This window comes from Pituophis catenifer, unplaced genomic scaffold, assembly GCF_029215685.1.
Source record: "Pituophis catenifer annectens isolate HBS135680 unplaced genomic scaffold, rPitCat1.0.hap2 SCAF_3, whole genome shotgun sequence".
Classification (NCBI taxonomy): Eukaryota; Metazoa; Chordata; class Lepidosauria; order Squamata; family Colubridae; genus Pituophis; species Pituophis catenifer.
The window spans coordinates 40,578,004-40,592,109 of NW_027256883.1; the positions used below are offsets into that span (position 1 = coordinate 40,578,004).

At 37.4% G+C, this 14,106-nt stretch overlaps 1 protein-coding gene across 1 annotated transcript; it reads right to left on the bottom strand.

Annotated features, from left to right (window-relative positions):
• Window positions 1-252: 252 nt before the first annotated feature.
• SDCBP (syndecan binding protein) lies at window positions 253-13,139 on the bottom strand. The gene is made up of 9 exons (XM_070942265.1): window positions 12,944-13,139; window positions 9,163-9,218; window positions 6,385-6,463; window positions 5,618-5,724; window positions 4,632-4,790; window positions 3,999-4,174; window positions 3,639-3,810; window positions 2,551-2,642; window positions 253-890 (listed from the first exon to the last, which is right to left on the bottom strand). The coding sequence occupies exons 2-9, from the start codon at window positions 9,211-9,213 to the stop codon at window positions 836-838; spliced, it is 891 nt and encodes a 296-aa protein (XP_070798366.1). The 5' UTR covers window positions 9,214-9,218; window positions 12,944-13,139; the 3' UTR covers window positions 253-835.
• Between the last annotated feature and the right edge of the window lie 967 nt (window positions 13,140-14,106).

Below are 14,106 nucleotides of genomic sequence, written 5' to 3' on the forward strand. Positions count from 1 at the left end.
AAATTAAAAACCCTAATGACTAAGTTATTAAAATGTTACCCATGTCCAATATTACATTTTATTTAGTATTAGTAAAATTGGTTGATGTAATAAAAAATACTATAGCCCACTGATTTTACTATTTCAAGAGCCATAAACCACACCATTTAGGTAAAATGTTTAACACTTTCATTGCTTCATTTATGCTGGATTATATTGCTAACAATTAGGATTTAGAGATTCATCAGTGCAAAATACTATCCATTTAGGAAGTGAATATATTTGCAATTTTATTTCAGTTTTAAGAGGATTAAGGCAATACAATATAAGCATATTAGAACAATTTTATAAGACAGCAAAAAGACAAACATTATTTTAAAATAGTTATGGAATGATAAATACAAGCTATGCTCAGTTTAACCAGCATGCTTTCTGTAAACATGATTACTAAAATCAGTTAATTAACACTAAGTTATATTTTCACTGGTAGATGCAGTACAAAAATGAATCTGAAAAAGTACAAAGAGCAGCAGTATATCTGGATCAAAGAAAGCAAATACTAGATGCTTTCACAAACATTAGTTTTCTTCCATTTTAAATGACATAAATTTTCTTGACCTATATAATACAACCCTATGAAAGAAGCATATGTTTTGTCAAAGTAGCATGATGAATATAAAATGCAAAATGTGAGCAAGGTTTTTGTTGAAATGTGACATTCCCAGCCATAATGTAATATAAATGCTCAATGCAGCATTTCATGTAAAGAAAGGCTCATGTGCAGAATGTAAATATTGCGAAGACATAGTAGCCATGTTTAGCAGTGTCTCAATTACAAATGCATCCAAAATAAATTTTAGACTTCAGGAATAGTATGATCCATCAAACTTTTCATAATGCTTGAAGCCATCCTAGAAAAAAAAAGTTCACAATGTATTAGCCCATAATGGAATATGCAAGTCATTCAAAATTTGCAGAATTACAAAAAGAATAGAACAAAATATCTGAGTTACATGAATTAATATTAGCAGGTTTGTGTAGAAGGATTGGCAGAGCTATGTGGAGGAATAAAAAGAGGGATCAGTTTAGAGTTCCACAAACCAAGTCGTTGACACTTATCTAATAATAATCAGATTCTGACCATTAGTTGAAAATATTTCTGGGGATAGACTTTTAGCAATAAATCAGTAAATTTTGGACCTTTGTACATGGACCTCTTTTTGTTCATCTGACCAACATCTGATCACTATGATGTTATTCTATGAGCAAATATATGCAAAGAGTTATAACTTTAATTAATAGATGGAATCCTTGGTACTCTCTGTGCTTGGTTGCTATCAAGCAGAAAAAATACCCTAATCAAGAAACTACAAAAGGGAAAACCACACCCCCTTCAAAACTGGCAGAGCCAGCTACTGTATATAAGCAGGGAGAATATACATTGACTTGTATTGGTTGTATCTAGTAGGGAAATTAAACATCTGCAGGCAAACAACCAAAGTCAGTACTAAGGACTCTCAATTCAATCCTGAACTATATATATTCTCTTATATTAATGTTTACTCTTAAAAAGAAACTTCAAGAATTAAAAGTATTAAGTTTTCAATTATTTCCAATTGCAAAGTTTAGATGCGTTCCAATGTAATTGAGAATAAAGTTGCTGGAATAAAGTACTATTACCAATACATATAATCTTCACTTAGTGACTCTAATTGGGATTCGAAGTGAAGCAATCATTAAGTGAGAAATAATGTGACCACAACTGAGCTTTCTGGCTAGAAATAGACAAGACTAGTCAGTTTCATATCTACAGCTTCTGTTTGTCCGCTAACTATAGTCCCATTCTTTGGAATGCTCAAGTGCCTGCTTACTGTCTTACACATATCAAAAGCAATGTAAATGTTCCGCAGTATAGGATTGGCAGCCACAGCTGTGCTACGCAAACAGCTTACTCTCTCTAAACTGCCTCTTTAATCTGTCCAATCTACAAGGTGGTTGGGTAGGAAGAAAGCAAATAATTTCTGTAAGCAATCTCTCCTTGCCTGACCCATCTCCCCCAAAAGATCGGAGAAGTAGGGATTTCAAGGGAGTAAGCTGTCTGCTCTTCTACACATCAAAAACAATGTGATTGCCTTGGCAGGAGGAAAGGGTCAGGTAAAGAAGAGAATGCCTACAGAAATCACTTATTTTCCAGCCACCCTTGCAAATAAGAGAAATTGGGGAGGAAGGGATTTCAACAGCCAGTGCAATCACATTGCTTTCCATGTGCAGAAAATCAAAAAAGCTTCTTTCTTGTTCAGCACAGTGAGAAAAAATAAAAAAATAAAATGCAGGCACAGGACATGTGCCAATAGTAATGTTGATCACATTTCTGAGGGACTGTTCCAATGATCTTAAGTTGACCACTAAGTTACCTTTTCAGTACTGTCATAATTTTGGTCAATGAAGAAGCGGTTAGTAAGAGAAGACTACCTGCATTTTATATTCATTATAATAAGTTCAATGCATATTATCCATCCTTTCAAAAGATAAAAGAGCCCATACCACACACATTTAAAAAAACACTCATACCTTTTTATTATGTGTTCAAAGATCTGGGAAGGCATCATAGTAATGGTCACTACATTTCCAGCTGTTGATAATATGTCCGCAATCTGGGAATCCTGTTAAACAAAGTGTAAAAGTCATAAACCTTGTAAACCTTGAAACTGTTTTATAGCCACAATGGTTTTAACTTTGTTTCAAGGGTGAATAAAGTAGTTTATTTAGTGGTTTAAATAAAATATACTCACAGGCTAAAGATAGTGTCAGATTATTTGAGAGACAAGTCATGCACACAGTTACAATTCAGCAGATAAATGCGAATAGTTATTCTTTTTTCAACAGCAAGAGGAAACAGCAGCTCTTTACAAGAAAAGAAAAGCTAGAAGCTGACTAAAATAAGGCTCTAATCAATAATAATCATCTCTACTAAAGGCATAAACCTGCATTGCTACACAAACAGAAATATAATGCCTGTTATTGCTTTCTTGTTTTCAAATAGGAAACCATATATAGTGGTACTTCGGTACTTGTGCTTAATTGGTTCCGGCAGGTGCAATAAGTACCAAAAGTAACAAGTACCAATTTTAAGGAATAATGTAAATAAATTTAATGTGTTCCCAAATCAAAGACAATGCACATTTAAGACAATATGTAGAAAGATAGGGTTGTATATAATTATACAACCCTAAGAAATAAAATTTATTAAAATTAATAAACACTTGAATAAAGTAAAAACTTCACTTTACCTGTACTAATGAGGAAAAAAAGTGCAAAAATGCACAAAATGACCACAGAAGCTAAGACAAGACCACAAGGGGATCGGTACAGGGGAAAGATACTGCAAGACTAATGCATGAACCTTTGTTTCAGCTGGAAAAGGTAGGAAATCTCAAGGCAGCTCACACCAATAAGTTATAGCTTGCACGTGGAGCACCAAACAAATGAGTACTAGGACAAAATTTTCTCATCAAAATACATCAAGTACCAAATTCGATGAGCTTCAAAGCAGTTGAGTGCCAAGGTACAATTGTATATTACTGATATGCTTACAAATGGTGTTTTTTGTCAGTTTAATTGATTGAGAGTACCATATATTTACAGAAAACATCATTTACCTTCAGACCAATTACATTCTGTCCATTAATTTCACAAATGCTGTGTTCAGTAAGAAGTCCATTTCTTGCAGCAGAACTATCCTTTACTATTGAAGTTATTTTTCCATTTTTGAAAATAAAGCCAACATGTCCTGTACTGTCCTTGTGCATGGTAATAGTCCGTTCAAAAGGCCTGGAAGAAAAATATATTTCACTATTTATAAAATTTGCTGAATATATTACTGAACCACTGTCTGCAATAAAATTAATCCCAAATTTACTGGCTGTGAAGAAGCTTATTCTTTTAAGTTAACAATATAGAAAGCACAGATCTTACTATTAATATAATTCAGCTGATATACAATAATCCTGCAAGTTTACCTGTCTCGAATAATCATGGAAATTCTCTCTCCAGGAACTTGCTTCAATATTTTATGAGCTTTATCAGAACTCCATCCAGCACAATTTTCACCATTGATTTGTAGAATCTGGTCTCCAAATCGCAGGCCAGCCAGTGCGGCTGGGGAGTTTGCCTGAACCAGCTGAGCAAAGACACCCTAAAACAATAATGTTGGTAAATTTAGGGACGTGCACATATAATTCCTGTATACATTAAAAGCAGAGGAGAAATATACTGAACAAATTTATCATTTTTTAAAATAAGCAAGCCCCAACTGTCTATTAACATTACTATATTACATCCACCACTCCCTAAAATTTTAATTCAAAAATACATATTTAAATTTGATAAAATTTATTAAGGTAATATTAGTTCTCTGATTATGCTATTAATTATATTACTCACGAAACTGTTTAATTTTTTAAAAGTTAGCAATTTCTTTTTGACTCATAAATATAAGCCTTTTTCATTTTTAAAAATATTTTTGCTGTCCAACTCATATATATTGAAAGTCATGTAGCAGATTAAGGGCTGAAAGATAAACTATAAAGAATACATCCTTATGTAACAATTTATCCTATTTTGAATTCTAGCATAACACTTATTATACATACATTGTCCACTGACTTAAGACGAAGACCAATTTTTCCTTCCTGATCTTTACACAAGATCAGTTCACGGATCCCCTGCTTAATTTCTGCTCGACGAATTCCAACATCATTTCCAGTTACTGGAGCTATCATGTAATCTGATGCAGAAGGTCTTGCAACAAGCTATAGAGTACAAAAATATCCCCCCCCCCAAACAAATTAAAAATAAGCACATATCCTATTATCAGATATAGATCTTTGATGTAAATGAGTGTGTTGTGTTATGTTGATATTTTTAGCATCTATAAAATCACAGTTATGACAAAGACTGAAGTAAATTCAAGCTGAGCAGATACATCTACTGTTTTATATAGCACATAAGTTTTTTTGTTATGACTTTTTCAATTATAGGGGAGGGAATACAATAGAACCGTGATGGTGAACCTATGGCACATGTGCTGGAAGTGGCACACAGAGCCATCTCTCCAGGTGCACGAGCCATTGCCCATTGCTCTTCTGGCCAGCTAGTCTTCATGCGCATGGGAGCGCCGGAAACTGGCAGCGGCGGCTCTTCTGTTTCCAGTGCATGCATGCACACCAACCACCTAGTCTTCCGGTTTCTGGCATGCATGCTCGTATGAAGGCCAGATGGCCGGTGTGCACGCCGGAAACTAGATTATTTTCCAGGCGCGTACATGCGCACGGGACAGTTGCTCTTCCAGTTTCCGTGTGCACATGCACACTGACTGGAAGACCACATGGCCGCTGCGCATGCACATACTGGAAACCAGAAGAGCAGCCACCCAGTGCGCGTTATGTGCACCGGGTGGCTGCTCTTCCGGTTTCTGGCATGTGTGCATGTTCTCCCGTTTCGGCACTCGGTGACAAAAAGCTTAGCCAACACTGCAATAGAAGGTTTCCCATCTTTCTTTCCTTTTTTTCATGAATAATTCAATCCCTCAAAATCAGTAAAGCCCAAAGGAATCCCTGTTCTCCGTTAAGACACTTACCCCCTGTGAATTTGCAGGAACCATTGTCAGGTTTCTCTGAATTTCCTCATCATTCAAACTTATACCCATATACTGGGAAAGTTCAGGATAGAGTTTAGGATATAAATCTGAAAAAAGTAAAGAAAAGTAATTATAATCTTGCTACAATGGAATTTCTGTTCCTTCAGTTATACTCTTGGCAAAATCAACAGCATGCCTCATATTTCACTAATCTTATCCTTTGGGATTTTTAAAAACTTAACACACTAGTTGAAGGTACTATATTCACTTACCTGAAATTTATTTTCATACCGCAGCAATATTACATTGTCTTACAATGATTCTACACTATAGAAAATGGTTTTCTGCCTGAAAATAAGACAACAGGTCACAAAATCTATACCGCACTCCTTGTGTTTAAAATTCCAAACTGAATATAAGCATTTCAATAAGTTTGATTTATTTTTATAACAAATGTGTATATATATAAAGTGATACTATCATTCTCAGAAAAACAATAAAAACAATATAATTCAAGTACATATTATAAAATATAAAAACATCATTGAGCTTTTTTCTTCAAATTAAAATGTGCAAACGTTCTTTTGAGATAAGCTCAGAATTCATCAATAGACAGGATTTCAAAGGCTATAAAATAAATATATGCTTGGATTGTAAAAGTAAGATCACATTAAGAGCAAAACAATCAATTAAATCATTAAATCCTTCTACAATCGATGAAATTTATACAAAGTATCAAGCATTTTTCAAATCTTATATCAACTTACTTCCATCTTGTAAGATGGGTGCTGAAGCTTCAGATAGAATTGCTGGATTAGCTGGGTTTGAAGCAAAGGATGTCTGAGCCTATACAGAAATATGATTTAAAAACGTTATAAGGATTAAACTACATAAAAATATAGAATATTTTAGAGTCAGCTTTTGGTTAATGATCTTTCATTAGCAACTGTTCAAAGTTACAATGGCGCTGAGCATAAGGTACTTATGACTGGTCTTCAAAGTTTATCCATCCCAGCACCCCATGATCACATAATCACAATCTGGGCACTTGGCACTTACAATGGTTGCAGGATCCTGTGGTCACATAGTCACCATTTGTGATCTTCCTGCCAGTGTCCCTCAAGCAAAGTCAATGGGGGAAGCCAGCAGTAAAGATTACAAATTGGTCCTGTTAAGTTGGTCCCACAGGTTTTTTTTTTTTTTTTTTTTGAGTACAAGATTCTGGGAATCTTATTCTAGTGTACTTATGAGTCGTAGTTAGAATGCAGTATTGCCAGCTATTATTGCAGTATTTACCCACAGCCAGGAGTTCGATCATGATTGGCTCAGTGTGACTCAGTCTTCCATCCTTCCGAGATCAGTAAAATGAGGACCCAGATTGTTAAGGGCAATATGCTGGTATTTACAAACCACTCAGAGGGTGCTGTAAAGCACTATGGAGTGGTATATAGATCTAAGTGTTATTGCTAGTGCGCGCAGTGCATAATTGTAACACCTCTTGCCTACATCTATGTAAGTCCAGCAATGCCTGCGTGGCAATCACTGGCACACTCCTTCACCTGGAAGCAGCCACTTGCAACTACTGACACAGCGTCTCTCACCTGGCAGCAACCACTCATGGGTGCAGATGTATTCTCCCATCCCCGATAACTGCCAACACAGGCTCTTCATTCTCATATAGCGCTGTTACTGATGCACCCTCCCCAAACTGGTGGAGCCACCCTACATACACCACAGCACAGCAGCCCCTTATCTGACTGCCATCCTGTTCGTGAGCCACCAAGGGCTTGCAACTTCCTGTGGGCTTCCTGATTAACTTTGCTTGTTGGAAGTATGCAAGAAGTTGTGAGGTAGTCTTTGCTTCTTTGCTTTATTACCTGTGATCCTTGCTTAACAATGGCAACAGGAATTGCTAAGATTGTTATTGCTAAGCAATGTGATCATGTGATGTTGCACTTTATGACAGCATTCTTGGTGATGGAAATTCCAGTCCCAGTTGCTGTCATTAAGCAAGGACTACCTGTATGTTTCTAAATAATAATATACCGGTATGTTAATAGTTAATGAACATTTTATAAGGTTTTGTAATTTTTTTTCAATTTCCTCATTATGCAAGACACAATTTTAAGAAGCAATTCTCCAAATGCTCAACTAGATCTAAATCAATAGTAAGAACTTTGCCTTCTAATTTTATTTCAATGCAGTCACAATTGGCTGTTCTTTGATAAAAGTTAAATTCACATAGTTAACTTGGGAAGACAACAAGGAGATTTTGATCAAAGAAACAGTGAGACAAAATGGTTATCCATCACGGCTTTCCTGATTAAAACATTTTTGAAGCTAAAAATATAAAGTTTAAAGCATGCCCCACCCATTTTATGCATAGCTGACTGTAATAACATTGTATCCCGTTTCCCCTTCTATTTGGCTTCACTAAATGTAAAAATATTAGATGTTGGGCTTAACTACCGTAGTATGCAACAAAAGCAGAGTGAACAAAGGTATTTACAATCTCTACTTCTATGTGCTATGACACTACAATGATGATAAAGAGATTAGGAGACATAAAGGAGCACCAATTTATATGTCCACATCAAAAGTGAACTTTAATTTATAAATAAAATTAGAGTTCTTCCACTTTCTTCTAGGAATCGAAGCTGGTATAAATGGTCTTCAAGTATTTCAAGTACTGATTCAAGATTACGCAGTCAGCTTACTGACATTTAGAGTTTAAACCCGTCACTGGACTTCTCATCTAACACTAATCCTGCAACAGCCATGGAGAACTTTTGGCCAAAGTCTCAATGCAGTACAAAGATCTCATGCAACCTACATATTTCTCAGGAAAGTCGTCACCTCTCTCTAAAAGTTTCTTCCTGTTTTCTTGTTCTTATCTTATACTTAACACCAGTTTAGAGATAAGGTTATTTGGCCCTCTGTCAGACTTTAAAATCACTTCTATTATTATTGATACTGATTTTACTGTTTTTCCATTTAGTGGAAGGTCAGTGCTAATGAAAGAGTTTATTCTTCCTCCTGCAATACTAGGTTATTTCAAGAAATCAAATTTTAAAACTGCAATCAGGCCTTAAAATTAGCTTCCACGATTAACTTGTGCCAGGACCACATGTCAGGAATGGGATGACCTGCCAAGAGCATTCAGTCTAAACAATGCTTGATGAATTCATACCTCTGGTAAACCAGAAAACACTAAGATTATTCAAAGAGATGGATAACCCCATTCTGCTCACCAGGCATAAACAGATTAAGAGAATACTCAAATCAACGTTCAGCTGAGCAATTCTAGATATGGAAATGTTATTTTTTTAAACAGAATAGCTAAAAGAACTTCTAGAAAAAATGTAGGTTTCATGTCTCCAGATGATTTTTGGTTATGCATATGATTAATATATGCAATATAATTAATAAAATTTAATATTTATATCACAAATACCGTATCTTGAAACTACTGTGATACTTCAGAAATCTCAAAAACCAAGGTTTATCCACAACAAAAATTTATTATAAAATGTATTTTGTCATACCTGAATTACTTTGTCTACCTTCAGGTCTTCCAGAGAAGGATACAGCGACATTTTCACTGGAGGAAAAAAGATTTTAAATAAGCAAATAAAAAATCCCAATGTCCAAGTACAGTTCAAAAAGTTATTAACAGCCACAATTTGATATTCATCATTTTTTATTTCTAAATTATTAATTTCTATTTCTAAAAAAAAAAAATACTAGAATATTTACTTAATCTTGAGTAACATGGAGCATAGAGGCTCATGTGGTTAGGATGCTGGGTTGGATGTTAGCAAGCCCATGTTCGTGGCCCAAGTGCTGTCTTGGGTGGGTGAGCTCCCTGTCCTTCATTTCAGCTCCTGCCAGACACGAAAGGACACCCCCCCATCCATGCAGCCCTTGGCAACGGTGATGTCACCATCTATTCTTTCAACCCAGAAGCCTCTCAGTGCTTTTGATACGAGTGAGATGCAATCTTGAATAACAATAACTTATAATATCCATTCTTTATATGTTTAAGTTTAAGATGAAAAATTAACAGTTACAACTGATGCTCCTTTTATCCACGTTAATAGAGTATCTGGGGTCCAACACTTTTAAGTAATTGATATGACTTTTCCAGCCCTTTCATTTACTTCTTTCAGTCATATCATTCAGACCTCTGTTTACAGTATATAGTTTATTTTATGAATAAATTACTCCCAATATACACATCTAGGAAACGCTGGGTTGAACTGTAAATCAAACAAGTACAGAATTAATACTTCCAACATTTTAAATTAATTCTTTTCAATATTTTTTTCTAAAACTGAATAAGATTGCATTTCCCCTTCTGACCAGACTGAAGCAATGGAGAAAAGGAAAACATATGTGCATGCATGAACATATGTGTATCAGTCAAAAAATACTCTAATATTTCTTCTGGGTAGGCAGCCGCTATCTGGCCTTGCCCCAACTCTTCCATCAAGTGCATGTTATTTTAAAGAGAAGAAGGAACATGGATTCTTCAAAGTTAGATTTTATTTGACTCAACTTTCAAAATACTTCAAGAAAGCCAACAAGCATAGAATTAACAGTAACTTAGTAGGTATAGTTTAAGTGGACTTGATAAATTCTTCACCAAAGCTCCGGAGAATATATAGTGGACTTGGGATAAGAGGAAAAAGTCTATTACTGGCTAAAAGACAGAAAGGGGGAATTGGAGAGAGACAATTCTCAAAATGAATATAAACAATGGAATCCCCAATAAGTCTAATTTTTTTTTAACTTGTTCCTAATGAACCTAGCGTTAGGAATGAACCGCCTAGTTTTCTTGGGATGGGGGGGAAGGTAACGAAATAATTGAGGAATCAGATCAGTTAGGCAACATACAGCTCAAATCTCAGATTTTGGACATCAATGAAAGTACAGAAAAAAGTTTTGTTGCTTTATTTCATTGCTGATTAGACTTAGTGAAGGATGTTTTTGCCTTGTATGACATAATAAGTTGGCTATACTGGTACAGTATAACCAACTTATTGGTTATACTGTATCTTTATACTTTATCTGAATAAATGGAGAGACACAACATAATAACTCTCTGGATAACAAAGTATTTTGTGGAATTAATACAAAGTAGGTCATTCAATACCTCCTTAATACTTCCAAAAGCATCTTTCCAAACTAATTGAGAGGCATGGCAAAAGTGAAGTGAAAAAAAGTGAACACTGGATCTCTTTTTTTAGCAAGAAGGAAGAAACAGTGAATATATTAGAGATGCATAAACATACTTTATGTATAATGTAGAAAAATGAACAAGTTTTTTAATGACAAGCTTGCTGGGTAACCCTGGGCCTGTCACTTTCAGCCCAGCCTACCTCATATGGCTATGAGGGAAAGCAGGAAGAAAGAACACTCTGTATACCAATCTGAAGTCATGTACAAAAGGCTGTATATGAATTTTAAAAAGTAAATAAATACAGGATTTGCCTAACAAACTGAACAGACAACACACTCAACATAGTTTAAAACTATGGATTTCACTTCCAAAAGAAATACATTGTTGGCAAACCACCTGGATTATTTTACGGGGGGAAATTAGTCAAATTGATGGAAGATATTCATGATGGTTTTGTTACTTTTAACAATAATTATAATAAGAATACATTAGAAGCAATTAGTTTATCTGACTTTCTAAATTGTTAAAAATGTTTTATGGGTTAAAAATATTTCCTGTGCCTTTGGAGAAGTAAAAAAAAACAGTATATGAAAGGGACAATTTTTTTCAATTCAAGATGTGCCATCTACATATACTTCTCAGAAGTGATAACTTGAATCATAACTCTAAAGCAGTTTCCCAACCTTGGCAACTTTAATAAAGGTGGACTTCAACTCCCAGAATTCCCCAACCAGTAGTCCACCTTTCTTAAAATTGCTAAGGTTGGGAAGCACCGCTCTAAAGTCTTCTGCCAGGAACAGAATTTAATTTCAAACTGCATAAACTTATGCTGTTAGAATTAATCTAAAACTATTACTAGTAAAAATCTATGAAAATTGTATTTTTAACAATATATAACTTTAATAATATAAAAAGAGAAGTACTTCAAGACAGGAAATGCTGTTATTCTGTTCGATGACAAAACACTGTATGCTAAATCCTATATTAATCGAAAAATTAAAAATTCATTCTCGGAACATAAGACAGGGGAAGGCAACCTGTTGCTTTCCAATTACTTTATTTCAACCTCATCAAACTTTTCCAACATGATCAATGGCAAAAGACTATATGAGTTCGAGTTCAAGCCATCACAGACTTTAGGTTATTGTTTAATGCATCAAATTCTTCCAGCATGTTCAATGACAAAATACTGTAGGAGTTGAAGTTCAAGTCTTCACAGGCTTCAAGATTGTTTTAACCCATAAACCATGTTTTACACTAAACCGTAATGGCTAGATCCACACAACATACTAAACCAAATCGGATTGAGCTTTAATGTGATGTATGAATCAGGCCAATATCGATTCGGCCCCTATTACTAACGAATGATTTACTAAGGAAATCCAAGGCACACCTCCGCGTAAAGGAAACCAAAGTCTCACAAAAAGCACAACTACTTCCTTCTTTCCCGCTTACGAAAACATGCTACGTAATGAAACTCCAAGTTCTCCTTCAAAGCCTCTTCGCCGACCGCCTCAGAGACTCGGTGAGGCTTTCCGACGGCGCCCATAACGAGACCCTCCAAGCGCCTCTCTTTCTTTCTTTCTTTCCTTTTTTTGTCCCCTCCCCGTTTTCCGACTCCCATAACTGAGCGTTGGTTTCCGCCCCTCGCCGAAGGAGGAAACCGGGCCCCAGTTCTTCCCCACCGCCCCATGCAGGTCCAGCACAAGAGCGGGACCCGAGCCAGGTTGCTACCCTTCCTTCCTTCTCCAGGGAGTTTAGAGGGAAGGGCTCGCGTCCCGTCCGTCCGCACCGCGAAGGGCGCGGTCTTGATCGGTCGGAGCCTTCAACCTCAGAGCAGAAGGCGTGGACAAAGGACCCCCGTTTTTGCCAACCCGGAGGGGCGCAGACCTCCCTATTCTGCCCCCAACCACCCTCTCCTTAACGGAACGGCCCTTTTCCCTTTTCGCCTAACGCTCGCTATAGGCCCGGCGGGGGCTCAGCCTTCCCGGCTCTCCCTTCCTTTGTCGGAAACCTGCCCTTCAGAACCCACGAAGAAACCTTGTCGGCGCGCGCCCCACTTCGGCCCCACCTCCTTGCTGCCCTCCCCGTGCCGTTCACACACAGAGAGAAAGGGGGGGGGGCTTGAAGGACGAAATACTCACCAGCGGGCGACGGTAATAAATCTGGAGACCGTTAAGCGCAGAGGCGGAACCTCTTGCTCTCCTTCCCGGCGTTGCTTCGGCGAAGACTGAAGCGAGCCAAGCGGAGGACGAAGCTGCGGGTGCTCATGCGCCACTCGCAGAGCCCTCGTGACGTCTGACGAAGCCGCGTCGGGGAGAATTTGGAATGAGTCGGATGGTTTTGTGGTTTGGTCGGTGTTTGTTCTGAGAAGTTGAGCAAGGAAAGGAGTTTCCCCTTTCGCCCGGGGTTCCTCAACCAGCGACGGACTGATAACTCTGGGCAAGGATTTCACAGCCCGACCTTTAGACTCCTATGTGATCTGTACCCTACCCGGGAAAGAAAAGAATCAGAATCGCCTAGAATCGGAATATGGTGATTCAGATCTTTCTTCCCACATCTCATTGAAACAACCTCCCGAAAAAGCACCTTTGGGACAATCATGACCTGGACGACTGAGAATCTCTACAGACCTTTAGCTATACCATTTGGGATGAACACCCTTTGAATGGTGTGGGAGTAGGAATGGATTTCCAGAAGGTGGGGGGGGGGAATTTCAGACTACAGGAACCAGGAGCACTACTCAGGTCATCCTGACGACACAGATAAACCCCCAAGTACTTCAACAACCTTCTGAAAGGATGCAAATCAGAGGTCGGTTTCAGCAGGTTCTGACCAGTTCTGGAGAATTGGTAGCGGAAATTTTGAGTAGTTCGAGAACCGGTAGTAAACATTCTGATTGGCCCTGCCCCCATCTATTCTCTGCCTCCTGAGTACCAGCTGATCAGGAGGAAATGGGGATTTTGCAGTAATCTTCCCCTGGATTAGTGAGGGAATGGAGATTTTACAGTATCCTTCCCCTGTCACACCCACCAAGCCACGCCCATCAAGCCACACCCACAGAACCGGTAGTAAAAAAAATTGAAACCCACCACTGATGCAAATGACCAGCTGTCTGCAAGGAAAATAAATCTGTCCATTCCCCACTATCCTGCCAGAGCTGAAGAAGCTTCTTGGATGAGAAACAAAACATCTTCAAAGAAAAAATGAAGTCCAGTTGCTTCATGAAAAAGCACCTTTGGGACAACCATTACCTGGATGACTGAGAATCTCTACGGACTTTTAACTGAGGGAAAGAGTCCTCAGC

What these genes read in the sequence shown, in the direction of transcription:
- SDCBP (XM_070942265.1), bottom strand. Translation starts at nt 9,213, where the DNA reads ATGTCGCTGTATCCTTCTCTGGAAGACCTGAAGGTAGACAAAGTAATT. An exon ending in ACCCATCTTACAAGATGGAA is followed by an intron (nt 5,725 to 6,384) that starts GTAAGTTGATAT and finishes TACTTTTTTCAG; the next exon opens with ATTTATATCCTAAACTCTAT. An exon ending in GTCTTAAGTCAGTGGACAAT is followed by an intron (nt 4,175 to 4,631) that starts GTATGTATAATA and finishes TTATTGTTTTAG; the next exon opens with GGTGTCTTTGCTCAGCTGGT.